General features: G+C 39.9%; 3 protein-coding genes across 3 annotated transcripts; all 3 read left to right on the forward strand.

Moving 5' to 3' along the window:
* Window positions 1-324: 324 nt before the first annotated feature.
* sec61a1a (SEC61 translocon subunit alpha 1a) lies at window positions 325-6,771 on the forward strand. The gene is made up of 12 exons (XM_073468405.1): window positions 325-417; window positions 1,069-1,136; window positions 1,229-1,294; window positions 2,257-2,335; window positions 2,423-2,554; window positions 2,636-2,745; window positions 3,411-3,564; window positions 3,737-3,897; window positions 4,023-4,220; window positions 4,383-4,574; window positions 4,664-4,740; window positions 5,585-6,771. The coding sequence occupies exons 1-12, from the start codon at window positions 411-413 to the stop codon at window positions 5,769-5,771; spliced, it is 1,431 nt and encodes a 476-aa protein (XP_073324506.1). The 5' UTR covers window positions 325-410; the 3' UTR covers window positions 5,772-6,771.
* A 1,580-nt stretch (window positions 6,772-8,351) lies between these two features.
* On the forward strand, window positions 8,352-11,317 carry LOC140998458 (mitochondrial intermembrane space import and assembly protein 40-B-like). Its single transcript, XM_073468753.1, has 3 exons — window positions 8,352-8,482; window positions 9,278-9,376; window positions 9,654-11,317. Exons 1-3 carry the CDS (start codon window positions 8,461-8,463, stop codon window positions 10,001-10,003), a joined length of 471 nt encoding a protein of 156 aa, XP_073324854.1. The 5' UTR covers window positions 8,352-8,460; the 3' UTR covers window positions 10,004-11,317.
* A 956-nt stretch (window positions 11,318-12,273) lies between these two features.
* Window positions 12,274-20,890, forward strand: uroc1 (urocanate hydratase 1). The gene is made up of 19 exons (XM_073467849.1): window positions 12,274-12,514; window positions 13,207-13,337; window positions 14,118-14,211; window positions 14,292-14,351; window positions 14,445-14,573; window positions 14,671-14,732; window positions 14,873-14,939; window positions 15,755-15,898; window positions 15,999-16,087; window positions 17,399-17,461; window positions 17,569-17,748; window positions 17,842-17,939; window positions 18,034-18,106; window positions 18,231-18,420; window positions 18,526-18,624; window positions 18,737-18,836; window positions 19,471-19,552; window positions 20,239-20,338; window positions 20,446-20,890. Exons 1-19 carry the CDS (start codon window positions 12,389-12,391, stop codon window positions 20,584-20,586), a joined length of 2,028 nt encoding a protein of 675 aa, XP_073323950.1. The 5' UTR covers window positions 12,274-12,388; the 3' UTR covers window positions 20,587-20,890.
* Window positions 20,891-21,573: the final 683 nt, after the last annotated feature.

Here is a 21,573-nt window from a genome sequence, read left to right on the forward strand (position 1 = left end):
TTATTATTATTATTGCTGTTGTTGCACACTTTTTTCTGCATAACATAGATGAAACTCTCTTTTACCATTGGAAGAAGAAGAAGAAGAAGAAGAAGAAGAAGAAGAAGAAGATGTGGAGCTGTCGCAGTGAATTAACACTGACATTATTGAATTGTCCCAATAAAACCGAGCACTTGTTCTGTACTCTTATGTGACCTTTCACAAACACAAATGCACAGATGAATGTTGAGGCCGGGCCTGTGTGGAGCCTGGTTCTTTAAATGGTCGCTGTTCGTGTCTGTAGTGGTGACGTGTCTCTAAAGTTTCTCCTCCTCCTCTCCTCCTCCCGGCGGCTCAGTCAGTCAGTAGTGAGGTTGAGTCTGCTCAGATTTACATGGTAAAGGAGCACAGAGGTGGACAGCTAGGACAACATGGGCAGTGAGTATGACTTTCACACACGAGTCGTACGAGACTTTATATCTAGAGCATGTGTAGCGAGAGTAATAATGGTATTTTACTTGTTTTAGACAACTTAGTTAGCTAACGGCGTTAGCGCTGGCATTGGTAGCAAGCTAGCTTACGTTGCTAGCTAGCTAGTTGGCAGTTGCTTTTGTACTATCTTAAACCCTTTGTAATAAGAAGTTGTGAGTGGATTCAATCAAACACTTGAGTATTAGTTTTTTAACCGTGATAACTTGCTTGTAGTGAGATCTTAAAAGCGCCACGGTGGCTCTCGTTGGATGGACATATCTTCCAAGCTAACTAGTTAGCCACTCATTCAAAGACATTGACAGTCTAGTGATGACGACGCATAACACTACCCGTGTTATCTTCAGCCTGCTGCCCCTAAAGCATCTGCCTAATGCTAATAACATACACCTGGTATAAAATAATATAAAGGTCTAGCAAAAAATATCTAGAAACTACGTGATACAAATACATTATTTGGTAGTCAAATCTGTTTAGTGTTGGTTATTGTAAATTCAAACGTGCCGTGAGTCCGCCCACATTTCACTGCCACGTCCCACTGACACCGAGCTATTATTTCCAGTTTACTCACGTAAATACTTCATGTCTGCCTGTTTTCAGTCAAATTCTTGGAGGTGATAAAGCCGTTCTGTGCGGTGCTGCCAGAGATCCAAAAACCTGAAAGAAAGGTGAGAATTCTGGTCATTTTATTAGTACATTTGCTTTTGGTGCTGCTTTAGTTATTTGATGTAAATCCTCTCATAATGTGCCTGTCCAACAGATCCAGTTCAGAGAGAAGGTATTATGGACTGCCATCACTCTGTTCATCTTCCTGGTGTGTTGCCAGGTAAGTGTCGCCATTAATTAATTAATCACCGTCTTTCCATAATCTGTTGCTTCAGTCAGCTTGGTTGTTCTTATAAATGGAAATTGAAAACCATATAATTTAAATGAAAAACTACTACTTGTCTTCACTTTATTGTTAACTATTTGGTTATTTGACCTTCAAATAAAATTGTTGAATGACCTTCATTAAAGGTCTGAGGACCGATATATTGTTAATGAAGTGGGTACAAGTCGTCAGTCGTCTCAGTGTGCAGTGTTTTTTCATTTTTATTCTTTTTTACAATCAGAGTTTGTAATTCAACACAGCCGTCAATGAAACTATTTGATGTGACTGTAAAAAATCTTACATAGCCTCACAATGAACCATGTCAGGTTTCTTTTTTCTAAAGATAAATTATTTTAATTACTTACTAATCTATCAATTGTCTAATTAAATTTTAATTGACTTATTTAGTACAGCAGAATAAGAAATATGACAACTGCAAATCACTACTAGTCCTAGCCCAAAATTATGCATTCAATTTGCATTGGTTTCCTGCCATCCAACATCAAAGAGATTAATTTAGGATGAAATGGAGAAAAGGGGGAGAAGGTGCACAAAGAGAATTCTCAATGCTTTTAAATTTAAAGGTGCTTAGTAAATACATGAAAAATAATCAGATTAATTTTCCACTGATTGATCTGTCGATTAATAAAAAAACAAAATCCTTAATCACCTGCAATGATGTTAGCATGGCACAGTTCGAATAATATGTGTGTCCGGAGGATTGGAAAACTATCCAAAGTGAAAAACTCACGGGTTTGCATGTAGTGTTGCCCTTAGTAATCTTTAATCTAAACTAATGATTTGATTACATGTTGTACCTTAAGTTGGACTTGTAGTCTAGGCGTTATTTTTTGAGTAGCAACTTGCAAGTTCATAGAAGCATTAAAATATTCATCTCTCACATTGTTTGCCTCCAGATCCCCCTGTTTGGCATCATGTCCTCAGACTCTGCAGATCCCTTCTACTGGATGAGAGTCATTCTGGCTTCAAACAGAGGTATTTGTCAAGCTAATAATCAAGTAAAATATAAAATGCATGTCTGCTCCCCTGCTGGAATTTCCTAATTTGAATATCTCCCTCCAGGTACCCTTATGGAGCTGGGTATCTCGCCTATCGTCACCTCAGGCCTGATAATGCAGCTGCTCGCTGGAGCTAAGATCATCGAAGTTGGAGACACACCAAAAGACAGAGCCCTGTTTAATGGAGCTCAGAAATGTAAGTAAACTCTCACCAGGAGGAGGTTAGACTCCATAAGTATGTCCATGGATTGTCTAACCTCATGTTCATGTTGTTCAGTGTTTGGAATGATCATCACCATCGGCCAGGCCATCGTGTACGTAATGACCGGCATGTATGGAGATCCCTCAGAGATGGGTGCAGGAATCTGTCTGCTCATCATCATTCAGGTGAGAACAGGAATCTTTTCGTCAAATTTGTCACAACCAATTGTGTGATTTGACTTCAAATATGTATGCTATCATTGAAACATGCTTTAATTACACACTAACATGATGTGGAAAGGATATAATAATATGTGGATTATAACTACATTTATCTTTTCTGTGTTCTTTCAATGAAGTTCTGTGTCTGCTTGGATCAGTATCAGCTTCTTTGCTCCCTAAAGTTCCCTAAATATAAGTGATTTTTTTTTAATGCAGACAAATCCCCTTCAGTCATGTTAACATTTAAACTGGTCATTATCAAACGTATAATTTTCCTTTAATTGAAGAGCGTGAAACTGACGCCACTAATATAAGCTGATGACTTCTCAAGTCCAAGAGATAAATCAAGGTCATCAAGTATCTCAGAGAAACTTCTCATGATGTCTAGTTATCAAACTCAGGTAGTCATTGTTCATTAGTTGAATTACATAAGCACCTGGTTTGTTAATGAGTTTAACCATAAAGTAAAATATGCTCCTGCTCACACTGTTATTAAGTTCAGTTATTTAAACTAGTCAGAATAAACAGCCAAGACTTTTCAAAGAAAGTGAATTTCATAGCTATGAAACATTTTCACATGACTTTCTCTGTATTTCTCAGTTGACTGAATCTGTGTTGTTCTTCCACAGCTGTTTGTGGCTGGAATGATTGTGCTGCTGCTGGATGAGTTGCTTCAGAAGGGCTATGGTCTTGGTTCAGGAATCTCACTGTTCATTGCGACCAACATCTGCGAGACGATTGTCTGGAAGGCCTTCAGCCCCACGACTGTGAACACCGGAAGAGGTAAGAGAGCACAAAGTGGTTAGTTATCCAAACAACTTCGCAGACGGTCAGAGAGTTTTTTCCATTTTTGTTCGATAGATGTAAATGCCATAGCCGTGATCAAAGTCCATCTTGTTGCTTCTCTGCACTCTCTACAACTGTGTGTAATTCTTGTGACTTGTTGTGTTTCTAGGCACCGAGTTTGAGGGAGCAATCATTGCGCTTTTCCATCTGCTGGCTACTCGGACAGACAAAGTGCGTGCTTTGAGAGAGGCCTTCTACAGACAGAACCTGCCCAACCTCATGAACCTCATCGCCACAGTCTTCGTCTTTGCTGTAGTGATATACTTTCAGGTGAGTGCCTGGACTTTGTGACATGCGGCATTTCTCAAAGTTTAAACTGGGAGTGTGTGGGGAGTTAGGGGAGTGTCAACAGTTCATTGCTCATATGTGTCCTACGCATTTTCCTCTTCTCACAGGGATTCAGGGTCGATCTGCCCATCAAGTCTGCCCGCTACCGTGGCCAGTACAACACCTACCCCATCAAGCTCTTCTACACCTCCAACATCCCCATCATCCTGCAGTCGGCTTTGGTCTCCAACTTGTATGTTATCTCCCAGATGCTTTCCACACGCTTCAGTGGCAACTTCCTGGTTAATCTGCTCGGTACTTGGTCTGTAAGTATGCACTTAATCACACCTTTCTGTTTACTTTGTTGAGCTTTATTCAGAGACTGAGTCTCCAGAAATGACATATTCTTGATATTTGTGATTGTAAACCCCAGATGTTGGAGTCATTTTCTGTCCATTAAAGCCTTTATTCTTTTCTCATGTTTATAGGACACATCATCAGGTGGTCCAGCCCGAGCCTACCCTGTAGGTGGACTCTGTTACTACCTCTCCCCCCCTGAGTCATTTGGTTCTGTTCTGGACGACCCGGTCCATGCGGTCATCTACATTGTCTTCATGCTCGGATCATGTGCCTTTTTCTCCAAAACCTGGATCGAAGTCTCAGGCTCCTCTGCCAAAGACGTAAGTTTTAACGACTTTTGAGCAGGTGGCTTGGTGGGTTTATTTCAAACAGACTTAGTTTTAAAGCTCTTTTATTCACTTTGATCCAGGTGGCGAAACAGCTGAAGGAGCAGCAGATGGTGATGAGGGGACACAGAGAAACCTCAATGGTCCATGAGCTGAACAGGTAAAATCAAAATTCTTTTCATGTGCAGTTCCTTCTTGTTTTCTATTTATATACTTCATCAGCTGCACAAAACATACACGTTTATCAGTTCGAATGGTTGTAAGTTTTCATCATGAATTTGCATTAGCTCATGTACTTGGCACTGTTTTTTCACAAAGCAAACAACACCCATTTTATAATCAAAGCTACACTTCATCATCATATTTCACATTAACTTCCTTTACTGCCACAGTCCACCTAAAACTTGAGTTGAACTTCTTACTTCAAATTAAATCCCTATTGCTTGTCAGGAAAATGATCATGATGGAAGGGTAAAGCTGTTCTCATCAGATAAAAGAGAGAAACTCTTTTTGTATTAGCCACCTTCCCTCAGTGTTTTTTTTCTTTTCCTTTGCAATAAGATTTCTGTCCTTAGAAATGTTGTTCCACCCAAACATATAAAAGTTAAGATCCTTTCTGAAGGTACAAAGTGCAAAAATGTCAATTATTGAGCTACACTAAACTTGGCAGCATGGCAGCAGTTCAAGAATGTGGCTCCCATTCTTATTGCTAAAGTTTTCCTCAGTTGTGGTCGTCACCACTGTGTGTGCTTTCACAATATGTACTGCTTAAAGGAGCAGTTCAACATTTTGGAACACTCTAGAATTTCAGTGAGTAATCGATTTAGGTTTCAACTATGAAGTTTATTGGCAACTAATTTGATATAATCATCCATTAATCACTTCCCCACAATCAGTATGACTGTATTTGAATATCTGCCATTTTTACTACTGAGCATTTCATCTGAAAGACCTCAAGGTGAATTTCTGTAATATTTAATCAATCTCCCTGTTTTGTGTTTTAGGTACATTCCTACTGCCGCTGCCTTTGGTGGGCTGTGTATCGGTGGTTTATCAGTAATGGCTGACTTCCTCGGAGCCATTGGCTCTGGCACCGGTATCCTGCTGGCCGTCACTATCATCTACCAGTACTTTGAGATCTTTGTGAAAGAACAGAGTGAAGTTGGCAGCATGGGGGCCCTGCTCTTCTAGAAAAGCCAATATCCTCCCACCTTCAATCAACTTTTATTACGATCACCAACTTTGCATTTGTTTTACATCTATATGAAGCCCCTGCATCGTCAGCTCTCGAGTTTGAGGAATCTTCAGGAATCTCAGCTGAAATGGGACCTAGTGAGTTGATGGGGCTGCACACAGCTTGTTGCTCCCTCCATGAATCTCCCAAAGTAACACCAAGACCAACTTTTTTTCAGCTGTACTTCATCAGATTTTCTAACTGACTCGAGATTATAGCTCCCCAGGATTCATTTAAAGGCTTCTGTTGTGTGTGAGATGGAGTCCTGCAGGGGTTTGGTCCTTTTTTCAGACTGACAATAGAGTGCTTCAGTATGCAGGCATACTCGACCAGGATGACGGAGGTCAACTGCCTGTTGCGTGCAAGAAAGCACTCGATGTTCTGCTTGGTGTTATCTTAGTTTATACTTTTATTTTCAGCTGTATTTTATTTTTTCTGTCAAACAATTACGTGAAGGTGTGGACCAGAAGCTGAATCAAGTACTGTCATTTTCCTGATTTGTGACCCTGTGTTAGAGCTGTTGTTTCAGCAGGGTCTTGTAAGAAGAGGATGCAGAGCTCACATTGGGGTCCAACTGTCAAAAGAAATTTGTTCATCTTATTTTTGTGAACCATTCAAAGAAAAAAAAAAAAGAAAAGTAAAAGGTCCTCGCTGTTTTACTGTATGGCATTCCCAGGGAGATGCAGTATTAACTCACGTCACATTCATTTTTTTGTTGCCACTTCCTTAAATTTCTATTGTTTTGTTTTTTTAATTGTCTGCTCTAAGCATACTTACATTAATCACTTTTCCACAACTGACAAATTATCATTTTCTGTACATAGACCATGAATTAAATAATTTGAATTTGTCTTCAGTGTAAGATAAAAGTCTTTTGAATATGTAAAGAGAAATGCATTTCAGAACAAACTTATAGAAAAACATTCTCAATAAAACCTTTTGTGGAAAAAGGCTCAATCGGTTGACTCTTCTACTTGTCTGAATGGAGTGAATTTATAGAAACTGCCACGTGATTTTTTTTTTTTTCTGAGGAAAAGTTGCCTTTTGTGTGCAGTGAAGGGTTGTGTCTCATTTTATACAATAATGTTTGAGGATGTTAATATTATGTCCAGGGAAGTTTCCAATAGACTAGATCATTTCACTTCCTTTATATTTTTCTACTGCTACAAGGCAGTGGTAACAACTTTAACTTCATTAAGCACATATAAGAGTTTTTTAATGACATTTAATTAAAAACAATGCCTATAACAGCAGAAAGACAGCTATAAGGACATATATGTACAATATTTGTCAACAATTACAGGATTTACAGTTGCTGATAAAACTAATTGATACATCTCAAAGCAAAACTACAGTATAGTGTTATTAATCGTATATTAAGTTTTTATATGCTGCTTATACCTGCTAAATGAGGGGGTTAAAGTAAAATGTTAATGCTACAGCACATAGAGTGTATTTTTAGTACATATATGACCTTTCTTATTATCTTCATTTAAGGATTGTGATTCAATACATTGTGATCTACAGGACATGAGAATTTATTTTCTTGACAAAGAAGAATTTTTCAGTAAAACCACAAAGAGCCACTTGACTGAATAAGATGAATTGGTTTATTCAACCTTTACAATATGATTGCACCCTTATCTCCCACCCCAAAAAATAAATTAAGACTGGAAAAGTCATTATGGTTTAGCAAAGTTTTATTGTAAATAAGTATATTTTAAGTGTAAAAAAAACAGTTCACATTACAATTAAATGGACTGCAGCACATACATAGATTGTAGCTCACAGGAAGGGGGAGTAAAATTGGCTGTTTGTAAATTTCCCTCTGAAAATTACATTCCTCATCCTTTTCGTTTGGCATCTCTTGTCAGGACGGTAATATTTTGCATTTTAAAATCAGTTTTGCTCTCCTCTGTCACCACGGTGAAGAGGCAGTCATGTGGCTCGGGCACCACTGGACAATGCCTCAGCCTGTTCAGTCGTCTCCTGGATGCACATACTTTACATATATATTATAATATGTATCAGATATTCTTTCAATGCAATTTGTAAATTGTGATTTTGTTGTTGTGTTCTGTACATGCAACATCTATCTTTTTTCCCTGTTAAAAGGTTTTTTTTCTGAATATGGCAAGTTTTTCCTCACTCGAATCGAGGGTCTAAGGACAGAGGATGTCGTTGCACTGTACAGTTAGTAGAGCCCACTGAGGCAATGTGATTGTGATTTTGGGCTATATAAAAAAAGAAATGATAAAAGAGAGAAACAGAATTGAATCAGAAAGTTAGAGGGCAATTGTTCTCACCAAAATATTCTAATTTCCTTTGTAAACCCTCCTTGTGTTAAAGTACAAGCTTTGTTTTGTGGCTAAGACACTTTTGACATGTTTCCATGCGGTGTCTTTGACTGTAGGGGGCAGCAAAGCGCCCCGGAGTGTCTGCGCTACCGGAAACAGAACAGGAGAAGAAGAAGAGTCCACGCTCATGCAAGGATACTTGTGAAACATGAAAGAAGCTAGCTGATGCTGGACCAGAACCTCAGACCTTCTCATGTGTCGTGTTGAGTGTCAGTAAGAGTCGCTAACCTCGGAGCTGTCGCGGTAAAAAAATCATAAAGAATAATTGAATCTGCTCCAGCGTGAAGAAATGAGCTCGGTCAGACAGGAAGGTAAGATAACCATGCTGTGCTAGCAGGCTAACTCATCTGGAAGCTAACCCTGAAGTTGGTTGAAGTCTGAATGAAAAATTAATGTTGGCGTTGAGCTGAGTTGATAAAAGTCTACAAACAAGCTCGTTGTTTAGGACTGTTATAGCCTGTGCCCGTTTCATCATCAGCTAACAGGACTGTAAGCTCACTGTAACCATCAGAGAGTTTAACCTTGAGCAGCAACTACAGCACAATATGTCATGTTGGGTTCATACACAAGTATTCATCTTAAGAAATATAATTATAGTATTGTTGATGTATGTTGTATGAATAAATAAAGAGGTGACAGGCTGATATGCTGTTCACTTCTTTACTTCTACCTTTGCAGCAACACAAACAACACTTATAAATAATAAAATGATGTTAGTGTCAGTATAATAGTATAATTTATTAAGTCTGTCACTGGTTCCTTTCTCTCTAAACTCTAGAGGGCCAGCCAGGTGAGAAATAACACTGTAATTAATTAAAATACAGTCAGAGTAGTTCATCTCATGGGTTAGGGTTAATCACACAGCTGTTCAATATTCGTTATTATTAAAAATATTTCTTATGACGCAATATATAAATATTGTGTATTTGCATACTGTTTTTGTTCAAATTGCATTTGCTGAACCTGTTATTACTTTGTTATTGTCAAATTATTAAGTTAACTAGAGGCTGTAGAAGTCATTTAGCAAGCCTTTGTGTTGGATTAGGTGGCTCGTTTCTTTTCACTGATGATTTGTTTTTGTTGTCCTTCTACATTTTACACAACAGGTAAAGACCAAATCATCTTTGTCACCAAAGAGGATCATGACGCTCCCAGCAGTGCCGAGCTCGTAGAGGAAGATCCTAATGACCCGTATGAGGAGAGAGGTGAGGAGCAGTAAAACTACCAAGAGGTTACAGGCTAAATTCCAGCTTTAGTTTATTACCTGTTAGTGTTGTCAAAAACATATAAATATCAATACTGAATATTTGAAATTGTTTCAATACTTCCACAGTATCGATACTTACACCAGTTATGCTTCCTCAATCTCTCTCGTTTCCGACAACGATTCGACACACACAGCGCTGAAGTTGTATCAAAGTTATAAATTCCAGTATCGTGACAACACCTGTGCATTAACGTCAACCTCTTCTCTAATCCTAGGTCTGATTCTTCCCAGTGGGGAGATCAACTGGAACTGCCCCTGCCTGGGTGGGATGGCCAGTGGTCCCTGTGGGACTGAGTTTAAGGATGCCTTCTCCTGTTTCCACTACAGTAAGGAAGAGGTGAAGGGCTCTGAGTGCCTGGAGCAGTTCAGGGCCATGCAGGAGTGTATGCAGCGTTACCCGGAGCTCTATCCTCAAGAAGATGACAAGGCACCACAAGAACAATCATCAGAAACAGACCAGAACTCACAAGACTCTGCATCTGAAGAAACTTCAAACTCAACATCTGCCTCTGAGCAAGACTCTAATACCACACAACCCAACACAGAGGGCTCAGGGGAGAGCTAATTATGACCCATTAGGCTTAAAAGTCCAACTGAAATCATATTTAATCATCTCTTTTGCAGCGTAAAACAATGTCAACATGTATTGTTTGTTTATTTTTAAAAAGATTATTATTTAGGCATTTCTGCTTTATTTAGATACTGACAGCTGCAGAGAGAGAGAATGACTTGCAGCAAACAGTCCAGCCTGGAATCGGATAAGCTATAACTGACCGAAGTAAGCAGAGCTTTTTAAAATGCTGCAGCCAAGTCGCTAATGAGCTATCTAGCCTGCAAACTGGCATTAGCGGCGCACTTCTCCCTGATGAGTGTTTGTTAATTTGCTCGTTCAACAAGCTAAGGTGACATGTTTGTGCAGTAAGTTTGATAAAGAGGAGACTTTGGCAAGAACGCTGATGGGAGTTATTCAAAATCTGTGGCTACTGCTTTATACAAATATGGTTCAAAATGATGCAATTTGATAGGGTTGTGGAAACAAGTTCTCTGCGTAAACAAAGTGCTGAAGTTATTTTGATGAATTAATGCAAATGTGGGGCACCATTGTGAAACAAAAATGGTATAAAATACAAATTTCTCCCTTTTGGTTTCTGATGTCCTCAGAGGGAAATACATGAGTAATAGAGTAGATGTTTATGCTGAAGCAGATTGATGACGATTTCATTTCAGTTGGATTTTAAACATTTTATATTGAATCAGATGTGCTTTTACTTTTGTAAAACTAATATAATAATCAATGGAAAAATTACTATGTACTGTGTTTAAATTCAAGTTGTTCAATCCTGCCTCTGGGTCAACACAACACAGAATCTTTGATTCAGTCAACAGTGTAGAGGACCAAGCTTAGTATACACACTGAGGTGTATAGTGTACAATTTTATTTACTTTGTCGGTTCGACATGCTTTGATTTAACATAAGTTCTGAACCTAAGATTACAGTAAACATGTTTTATTCTCATATTTTTTCAATTCCATTCTCTTATATGTGTGCTATTTTCTTATGATGTGCAGAAGATTGAATTGTACATGTATGTTATGTCCTACAAAGTTTATATTCATATATTTACGTTTATATCAGTAATGTTACTGATGAAGTTGCTAAATTCACAGAGGTGTGAAGAATGTACTGTACCTTGAAACTTTCTCCTGCGGCTTCTCGAGTTGTGTGTTTCCACAGTTTGTCCTGTGGGACTGCATTTCTTCTGCTAAATTGTAACCAGACTTAAAATTTTTACCTCAGCTGAACCATTTGTGTGCAACACAGGACTGATTGGAGTGACTTGAAGTGAATATTATTGAAAGTTTTATAATAAAAATATATTGTCAGGCATTATTGTTGTTTATCCCTTCTTTATCTCCTCAGCCTGACAGTGCAGAAAAGACATCATGCTGTTCTCGGCATATTCAGAGTCTACACTGTCAACTGAGCCAATGTGAGAACTCTGAGCAGCTGTATCAGAGGGTAACTTTGAGTTTATCATAAACAAGTTTCACATGAAACTGCACAAATAAATTAAGTGTTATGTGGAGTGTTAGCTGTACCATCTCTGTCTGCCAGTGACTTTAATCAGGAAAGATCCCACTGGAAACCTCGAGGCCGTTATGTTTTTGAGGCTTCTCAGTTCATGTACTCTGTCAGGTACTCTCTGTGCGTCAGATGCTTGTGCTGTGAATGTAGGTGTTTCGTAAGGACATGTAATGTATTGATTAATCTGATCATTATAAGTAACAGCTTTGTTATTTCGTTTGTACATTCCACCCACAATTAGTTTTTTAAATCAATTATGTGGTCAGTAGTGCATTATAATTCAACCTTTACAATGACTAGGTTAGACTTTCTGGTGAGATTTTTTCCTTGTTGTATAACTAACTCACATTGTCTGTATGATTACATATTGAGTATAAACATGCACCCACCGGACCACATCAAAAACTATTGAGTTATAAAAGTGTTTCCTCACATGTGACTTGATTAGTTAAAGATGACTGGATCTGCTGGTGGTGATAGTGCTCTGTATTATAAGTGCCAGTAATACTTCAAAAGGAAACAACATGACTCTACATAATAGCTGTTGAGCTGTTCAAAGGTTCTGGCATGCACGCTTTTGTTTAACTCAGTTACATGTCGCAGCATCAGGGGTCAGAGGTCAGTGACAGTGTTTGTCCACTTTAAAGTCCCTTAGGGATCAATAATTACCAAACACCCTTTTCCATCTGTGCCGTATCATTGGTGGACTGTGAAGGGCAAAGATGACCAAAAAGCCAATGAGGCAGCAAGATAAAGAGTGATCGCCCTCAGATCTTCAGAGCAGAAAAGTTTTCTCTCCAGAGAGGACTATTGTCAGTGAGGGTGAGAGCTGCTCAAGTGTGTGACGGAAAAAAACTCAACAGGATGTCTTCTCTGAAGGAGATATGCAGCGGTCTACCCCTGGACCCTTTGCCCCCAAACCGGGGAAGAGACCCCAATGTGCCACATGCACCGACACGGAGCCCCAACCTCACAGCAGAGGAGGAGCGGGTGAGTTAACATGCAAACAATTTATTATTAATTATTTCTATCACCTTTATTATTTAATCATTTTTGTAATCAAGTTACTTTTTATGATACTTCTGTCTACGTGTAGCAGCAGTTTTGTTTTAAGCACACATCAGACCTCACAATGGGCATTTAGACCTCTTAGATACAGGTGTAACTAATAACATTAATAATGGCTGCACATCTTACTTGTACACCTAAATGGAAAGGAGCAATTATTGATGTCAGTATTTAGACCTGTGCTTATTATCTAATGGTTTGGAAAGCGCTAAACATGGAGCAGATTGGCTGCAGTCGAAACTTTAACATGACTATTAAAAGGAAAAAGTGGTGTGAGACAGATCTAAAGGAGGCTACAGCTCACTGTCATGTCAGACAGTCACTTAAATATAAATGCGTAAGTGGAAGGACAACCATTATGCCATGCGCTGTACTCTGACTTATTGCATCACCATTGTGGGCTCATAGGCTCATCTAAAAAATTGATTATTCTCTAGAGTCCTCAACTGACTGCCCAAACTCAGAGGAAGGGTTTCAGTCAATAATTAAAAAGAGGCTCGATCTGTTAAATCAGGAGGAGCCTTAAAGTGTTGAAAATCTTCTCCTTTATCTGACTGTACTGAAACTGTTTTCTATGTTCACTAACTTACTGTGAATATGGCTCTTCCCTATAGTTGGCGCTGCGAAATGCATTGCGTTATTTCCCCCCCGCCCTCCATGTGACACTCGCACCCGAATTTGCTCAGGAGCTGCGGCAGCATGGGCACATCTACATGTACCGCTTCTGTCCCACGTTACGCATGAGGTGAGGCCAACTGAATGAATTTCATGAATCTGTATCGGCTGGTATTCCTTTTGTTTGCAACAACATCTCAGAAAACACAAAATTTCACAAAATACAAAACAAAATCCCACACACAACAACATCCCACACAATATTTCACACAATACATTTCAGATTACAAAAAAAATGGGGCAGTTTTTGTTGTGAGTGGACAGAGTCTAAGTCCCAGTGTTGTTGTGCTTGTGGAATTTTGTTGTGTTGTCTTAAATGTAGTTGTATTTTGACCCTCAGGGCCACCGTATTTATGAATATTTTGACAATAACCCTTTAAGTCTGGTTATTGGGTTAAGACAAAGATAGATGCTGAGGTTCTGTAATGTTGATAGCTGGAATTGAAATCCTTTTCAACATTAACACAAAATACAAACAACAGAAAGAACACAGATGCTGATGTGTCTGTCTTCATGTAATATTATCATCCTTCTGATATATCTATCAGTCAGGCTTTGATGACAATCCCTGCTGCCAAACACGTACACTGAGTGTTTTGCGTTTACACAAGGTTGTAACTTTTCAAAAAAGAAATAATACAACCTTACTGTCACAAAAAAGTTGAATTCTAATGTGATAAAACACCTTTATTTAATTCAACACATTATGGTGTTTTGCTGCCACAGCCTTTTATTTTTAATAGACAACACACAGTACCTCACCAGAAATAAATAGAAATGCCATCCTGTAGTTAAAACAAAAGTCACAGTCTCACTATGATGTGAGTTGAGTTTCCCTCTGCTTCCTCAGAGCTTACCCTATCGATCAGTACCCGTGCCGCACACGTCAAGCAGCCTCCATCATGCTCATGATCATGAACAACCTGGACCCAGCTGTTGCTCAGGTGAGCCTCTAACACAGCTTGTATTCACTTGCTAACTAAGCTCTGTGTGATATTAAACTTAATGTTTCTCTACCCTTCAGTTCCCCCAGGAGCTCGTCACCTACGGAGGGAATGGACAGGTGTTTAGTAACTGGGCCCAGGTAAGACCATAGTTAGCTTGTGATCGATCAGCTGGTTTGGTTATGATGCTTGAGTCTGAATAAATGAATATGTGTGTGTGTGTATGGTTGCAGTTCCGCCTGGTGATGCACTACCTGAGTGAGATGACAGACGAGCAGACTCTGGTCATGTACAGCGGTCATCCCATGGGCCTGTTCCCCAGCCTGCCTTCTTCACCTCGTGCCATCATCACCAACGGCATGGTAACAACTGCCCGACACACATCTGATTTAACAAGCTGGTACTTTCAGCCCACACGTGTACTGACATACTCTTTTTTTTTTTTTTTGCATCACACAGGTTATTCCAAATTACTCCTCCAGAGCTCAGTATGAAAAGATGTTTGCCCTCGGTGTGTCAATGTAAGTCTTTAAAGGTGCTTTTCATATTGTTATTTGGTTTCTCCATTATTATTATTTTTTAAAAAGATAGAAAACTATGCCAAATTAAGCCCTGTATGTGTCTTGATGTAATTGTGTTCCCTTTGTTTGTCTGGTTTCAGGTACGGCCAAATGACAGCAGGCAGCTATTGCTACATTGGACCTCAAGGGATTGTTCATGGCACTATGGTTTGTGAAAAAAAAAAAGAAAAGATGCACACACAGCTCTCCAGTATCTCTTCATGCAAAATATAGATTACTTTTAATGAGTTGTTCCCAACCTGAGGCCCCCTCAGTGCAGTGTCAGGATCAGGATTTGCTGTAGCAAAACAAGAACAAAATAAATTCCTTAAACTTATTTTTTTAAATTTTCTCTTGTTTTTCGATTTTTTTGTGTGAATTACTGGCTAGTTTCACCTCTTTAGACCTCTAAAATGTATTTAAATGAAACAATCTTCTCTCAGAGCTCACAAGCTTACAAACCAGCCCCAACCTACATAAAAATATAAACAAAAAATATGTACATCTACAGGGAATGCCCAATGTCAACTACCTGGATAATAAACAAGTGCCTCTTCAGGGATAATCAAACTGAAATGTGCTTTTACAAGCTCTCAAGCCCCCCGTGAAATAAAATGTTAAAAACTGAAGGTTCTTGGGTTTGAAGAGGTTCAGTTAAGATAATATAAACAAACAAAAGAAAACCTGCAGCCGTCCAGCTATTTGCAAGGCAAGCAACACTTGCCCAAATAAGGACAGCCCTGATGCAGGCAGCCTAGTTGACTGGTGACTTTTGTGGTCAGTCAACTTGGCTGAAGATTAAACACAATTTCCCTCAACTAGAATGAAATGGGGCAGGAAAGAAATCTCAGTAGGGGCCTAAACAGACCAGAGTTTCTGTCAGGCAATCTAATGGGAGGAGGTCTGCAGTGTGTCAGGGACAGATTCAGAATGAGAGTGAGTCACCCTGTTTTTTATTCATTTCCTTGTGTTTTTCTGTGCAGCTGACTGTGCTGAACGCTGGCCGGAGGTACCTGGGCTCTGACGACTTGAGGGGCCGAGTCTTCCTCACCTCTGGCCTGGGGGGCATGAGTGGAGCTCAGGCTAAAGCTGCCGTCATTGCCGGCTGTGTTGGCGTGATTGCTGAGGTCAGCTGAAATCTTGTCATTTCCTGTTAATACTCACTGCTGACTAAGCAAGAATGAAGGAGGAAATGTTTTTCAGTGTGTGGATTTGATTTCTGTGTAGGTGGATGAGGCTCCTCTCAGAAAGAGACATGAGCAGGGCTGGCTGATGGAGGTCACCAGCAGCATGGACCAGTGCATCAAACGCATCAGGTAACAAAGAGACAAAGTAGTAACGTAAATGTCCAGATCTTTATTAAAAATCATTGCTACTTGCTCTCTTTTGCTCTTCCATTGATGGCCATGAGGGATTTGGTGTGGTAAATGGTAAATGGACTTGCATTTCTATAGCGCTTTTCCAGTCGACTGGCCGCTCAAAGCCGCTTTACAACACTTGTCACATTCACCCATTCACACACACATTCATACACTGATGGCAGAGGCTACAATGCAAGGTGCCAACTGCTCATTAGGAGCAATTTGGGGTTAAGTATCTTGCTCAAGGACACTTGAGACTGACAGTTTTGTGGGATATATTCTCATTCTACTAGCATCCTAGTAATAGCACACTGTGAAAAAAACTGAGGCCAAGGTCCTGCATTGAAAATGTGTGTTTTTGTAAAGTATTTTTGTTTTGTTAGCAAAATGCACTAAAAGTATCTAAAATCAAAACTACTTAATGTAGCAAAATGGCCGTGAGACTACTTTTATATCATTAGATTCCTTAAAGAAAAGTTCAATATTTTTGCAAATAGACATTTGAAGTTACATCCAGCTGCTGGTTAGCTTAGCTTAGCACCAAAACTGGAAACATGGAAAACAGCAAGCATGGCTCTGACCAAAGGTAACAAAATCTGCCTTCCAGCAGCTCTAAAGTGTAATAATTAACAAGTTGTATCTGATTTATGTAGTCCATTCAAAAACCGAAGTGTAAAATATAACACATTGCAGTTGGTCAAGATGGGGCTAAGTTTTATCACTTTAAAGGTGCAATGTAGTTTTAGAAAAGAAAGTCAAACTCAGAAAGTTTATCTTTACAATATTAATGAGATGATAATACAAACTCAGAAATATTTATCTGATATATTTCCATTATAAACAAGCTGTGCTCAGAGGGGAAATAGGTCTGTTTGAAACTAGGAAGTTGGCTACTTAGAAGGGTCCCGTAAATATAAACAAAGTAAATCAGTATGCCGCTCAGTACAGTCGCTCTTTGAGGACAGTTTGTTTATTCCACTTATTCAGTCATGAAAATCAATCATGACGGATTTTTTTCTTTCCCTTTTCACTTAAATATTTCTTCCCTAAAACTACATAATGCACCTTTAAATACTGGGAGGTGGTTTAATCTACACCACTGTATCACCCTTTATAAATAGCATTCCACCACTGCTTGTTATATGTTGGCATGTTAGCATTGCTACAAATCGAGGAAAAAGGGCTGCTACTGTGATGAAAACGAAAGCATGATAACAGTCCGTCTGCTGAACGATAACATAATTCGTATGATTTTGTGTTTCTCAGAGAGGCCAAGAGCTCCAGGACCCCTCTCAGCCTTGGTTACCATGGCAACATTGTAGACTTGTGGTGAGTCAGAGGTGAAACAACGACCCAGGTCTGCTGCTTGCAACACCGAAACCTTTTGTAACTTACTCTTGAAATCCTCGTCCCTTCTTTTCTACCTTTCCATTCAGGGAGCGGCTTGTGCTGGAGTACGACAGGACGGGAGACCTCCTGGTGGATTTGGGTTCAGACCAGACCTCCCTACACAACCCATATAACGGAGGCTACTACCCAGTCCAGCTCAGCTTCCGCCAGGCCAATCAGCTCATGTCCACTGATCCTAATCGTTTCAAAGCCATGGTCCAAGATAGGTGAAATGAATCACACAGAAGGACTTTGGTTTATTTTCTGTGATATATGGGTCAGTGAAGCTGATTTTAATATGTGTTTACATACGATCACAGCCTTCGAAGACACGTTAAAGCCATCAATAAGCTGTCTGATGCTGGTATGTTCTTCTGGGACTATGGCAACGCATTTCTCCTGGAGGCCCAGAGAGCTGGTCAGTGGTTTAACACTCACACTCAGAACATATCATCATTATCATTCAGTCCATGTCAGACTAATATAAAGGCTTGTGTTTCTTGTTTTTATAGGAGCAGAGGTAGAAAAGGTTGGTGGAGGAGCAACTGAATTCCGTTACCCGTCTTATGTACAGCATATTATGGGGTGAGGCATTTTCTGATTTATTAAATCTAGCATTAATCTTGTAATAGCACTGTTGGAAAGTGATCAGATCTTGTCTTCTTACAATAGATCATTTGTGACCGCCCTCCTTCTGCCTTTGTCACAGAGACATTTTCTCTCTGGGCTTTGGCCCGTTTCGCTGGGTGTGCACATCTGGCGACCCCCAAGATCTTGCTGTAACGGATGACATTGCTGCGACCGTCCTGGAGGAAATCAGTGCCAATGCGACTGATCGCATCAGACAGCAGTACAATGACAACATCCGCTGGATCAGAGAGGCAGGGAAACACAAAATGGTCAGTGACTTTCTGGACAACCAATGCCTGCAGTTACTCTTTCTCAATGCAAATCCGATGTAGAGACGCAGATGCTGATTTCCTCTGTCTACTCTGTTTGTTTAGGTTGTGGGATCCCAAGCCAGAATCCTCTACTCTGACCAGAAAGGAAGAGTCTGCATCGCTTTGGCTATCAACCAGGCGATCGCTGATGGAAGAGTTTCAGTAAGTGGATAAATTGGCTGCTAAGGAGATTATTTTGTGTTTACTGCGGCCTGCATCAGATCAAGTTTTCACTAGAGTCTCAGCAGCGTCTTGTGCTACTTCTGTTGCTCAGGGTCCTGTGGTTCTTAGCAGAGACCATCATGATGTAAGCGGCACAGACAGCCCCTTCAGAGAAACCTCTAATGTGTACGATGGATCTGCTTTCTGTGCAGGTATGTGGTATGCTCACTACAGTTGTACGTAACTACCAACTTTCTAAGTTAAATCTGCCGTTTAACATGACAATTTTTTTTCTATTTTGCAATAACAGAAGAAAAATAAAGCCTTAATAAAGCAAAATGTTTTAAAAACCTGCTTGAGTTAATACCCTCAAGAAAGTTTTAAATCTCTGTGTATTGATTCTATATCGTACTGATATAATGACGCATAAAACTTATAATGAGCCACACGCTCATTATAAGTTCACAGGTTTTCTTCTCCTTGATGGAAACTGATGGCTTAGATGAAACACAGGACAAAGACACTGTAAACTGAATCATGTGTTCCACTGCGTTTCATGCTTCGTTCAGTGGACGCTGATGCAATTGTGACTTGACTTGGAAGTGGAGATATTGTGACAGACGATCAAACATAAGGGAGCAGCACAGTCCTTAAAAAGTCTGATCCTAGTTACTCATGAAAAATAAAGTAGTTGTGTCTGAGGTTTGTGGCTTTGCCCAAAAAACTGTCACCGGTTGCATACAGACTCCTTTTCCAATCTTTCCTGTCTCACTTCATTCATAAAAACCAGAAACGCTGCAGCGATGAAAAGTAAAAGTGAAAGCTCACGATGTCTCCCCCTTACAGACATGGCGGTCCAGAACTTTGTTGGTGATGCGTTCAGGGGCGCCACATGGGTTGCCCTGCACAACGGTGGTGGTGTTGGCTGGTAAGGCTGGCTGCTAATCCAGTGAAAAGCAATCTGTGTGAACGGTTACTGTGATTTGTCAAAGCCACATATTTAATGAAAGGACAGTTCACCCCAAAATCAAAAATACATATTTGTCCTCTTACCTGTGGTGCTATTTATCCATCTAGATTGTTTTGGTGTGAGTTGTTGAGTTTTGGAGATATCAGCCGTAGAGATGTCTGCCTTCTCTAGGATATAATGGAACTCGATGGCACTTAGCTTGAGGTGCTTGAAGCGGCAAAAATTACATTTGAAAAACTCAACAGCAATGTCTCTTACCAGAAATCATGACAGGTGGTGCAAGATAATACACAGACCTACATGTGCAGAAGGAAACATGCATCTACTCGTGGACGAGAGGCTGAAGCATGGGATGAAAACATGAATGGCGTCTGCTGAGTTGTAATGTTGGCTAGCTTAGTTAGCAATCTTCTCCTCCATGAGTCGATGCACATTTCCTCCTGCATAGTGATATGAAAAGAAAACAGTTCCTCCATGAACCTGCTCACAAGGTCTGTGGATTATCTTGAGTAACTGGGTCATGATTTCTACTCACACCAAAACATTTTAGATGGATAAATGGCACAACAGGTAAGAGGAAAATGGGTATTTTTGATTTTGAGGTGAACAATCCGTTTAACACTTATCTCTCGTCACACCCACAGGGGCGAGGTAATGAACGGAGGGTTTGGTTTGCTGTTGGACGGCACAGAGGAGGCAGCAAAGCGGGCCCGCCTGATGCTCAACTGGGACGTCTCCAACGGGGTGAGAGTGTGGAGAGATGAACAGCGCGATAGCTTCCAGCTTCACTGCAGTGTGCTCAAATTGCAGATGCCTGCTGTCTGGCTCTAACCTGTTGCTGTGTTCTGCAGGTGGCTCGTCGCTGCTGGTCTGGAAACTCCAACGCCTATGAGACCATCCAGCGCACCATGGAGGACAATAGGCAGCTGCGTGTCACCATGCCCTTTCCTGTGCAGGATGAGCGTGTGCTGGACCGTGCCCTGCAGGGTTAGCACACACTGCTAACGATGCCAACACTTTAGCATAGGTTAACATTCAGCCTCTTATAGCCACACAACAAAGGACACCTGCAGCTGTAATCTCTTCTGAATAACTCAACATACTGGAAACCTGCAAAACATTTAGTCAGACCTAATGAATCAATGCCAGTGTTGTTATATAAACTGTTTGCCATGAATACACAGAATTCAAAGTAGGTTAAAGTGTTGTGCTAGGATGTTTTATTGATTCAATCTGCAACAATATATTCTTTATTTTTTTGTGCTGAAATTAAAGTCATTAAAATCATTAAAGTAATGAAGCCCATATGACTCATTTTTATCTCAACAGTATAGACAAATAATGTAGTTATTGTTTGTGTTATATTGCGAAACAAAGAAAGATTTTAGTTTAAGAGTGAAAAGCAGCTGGCAAAGACTGAATGGACTCGTGATCGGACACCAAAGCCAAGTTTTGGTCACAGCTGACAGCACTGAAGCAACAAGCAGGTTTGTTTCCGTTTTAACGGCACACATTTTCCACATAGATACCTGTCGAGACCTGATTTTGTTACCAGACACACCTTGTGGACCACAGGAAGAACTGTTGGAACAAATGTGCTACTTTGGCTCTGATGCAGCATGTAATCTGCAAAGTAACTAATAACCAGAGTTATCAGATGAATGGAGTGGAGTAAAATGTACGATATTTGCCTCCAAAATGTAGTTTAGTGGGAGTAGAAAGTAGCAGAAAAAAGGAAATACTCAAATAGTTCCTCAAAATTCATTTAAAATTCATATTATCCAAAGAAAACACTGATTCTGATCATCAGAAGATATGTTGAAGATGAGATCTGATAATCAGTCGCCCCATAGTATACAGTATATACATACATGTAACTATATGTATAATTTACTTTTATTTGTACTTTTGATACTACAGATATTTAACACTTTTACTCAAGCACTATTGGTATGGGTGACTATACACTTTTATCAAAG

This window comes from Pagrus major, chromosome 6 (assembly GCF_040436345.1).
Source record: "Pagrus major chromosome 6, Pma_NU_1.0".
Taxonomy (NCBI): domain Eukaryota; kingdom Metazoa; phylum Chordata; class Actinopteri; order Spariformes; family Sparidae; genus Pagrus; species Pagrus major.

Coding starts and splice junctions, on each gene's coding strand:
- uroc1 (XM_073467849.1), top strand. CDS start 12,389: ATGTCTTCTCTGAAGGAGATATGCAGCGGTCTACCCCTGGACCCTTTG. Junction 12,515..13,206: donor TCACAGCAGAGGAGGAGCGG/GTGAGTTAACAT, acceptor TCTTCCCTATAG/TTGGCGCTGCGAAATGCATT. Junction 14,212..14,291: donor TGGACCCAGCTGTTGCTCAG/GTGAGCCTCTAA, acceptor TCTACCCTTCAG/TTCCCCCAGGAGCTCGTCAC.
- LOC140998458 (XM_073468753.1), top strand. CDS start 8,461: ATGAGCTCGGTCAGACAGGAAG. Junction 8,483..9,277: donor GAGCTCGGTCAGACAGGAAG/GTAAGATAACCA, acceptor TTTACACAACAG/GTAAAGACCAAATCATCTTT. Junction 9,377..9,653: donor TGACCCGTATGAGGAGAGAG/GTGAGGAGCAGT, acceptor CTCTAATCCTAG/GTCTGATTCTTCCCAGTGGG.
- sec61a1a (XM_073468405.1), top strand. Junction 3,565..3,736: donor GACTGTGAACACCGGAAGAG/GTAAGAGAGCAC, acceptor TTGTGTTTCTAG/GCACCGAGTTTGAGGGAGCA. Junction 3,898..4,022: donor CTGTAGTGATATACTTTCAG/GTGAGTGCCTGG, acceptor CTCTTCTCACAG/GGATTCAGGGTCGATCTGCC.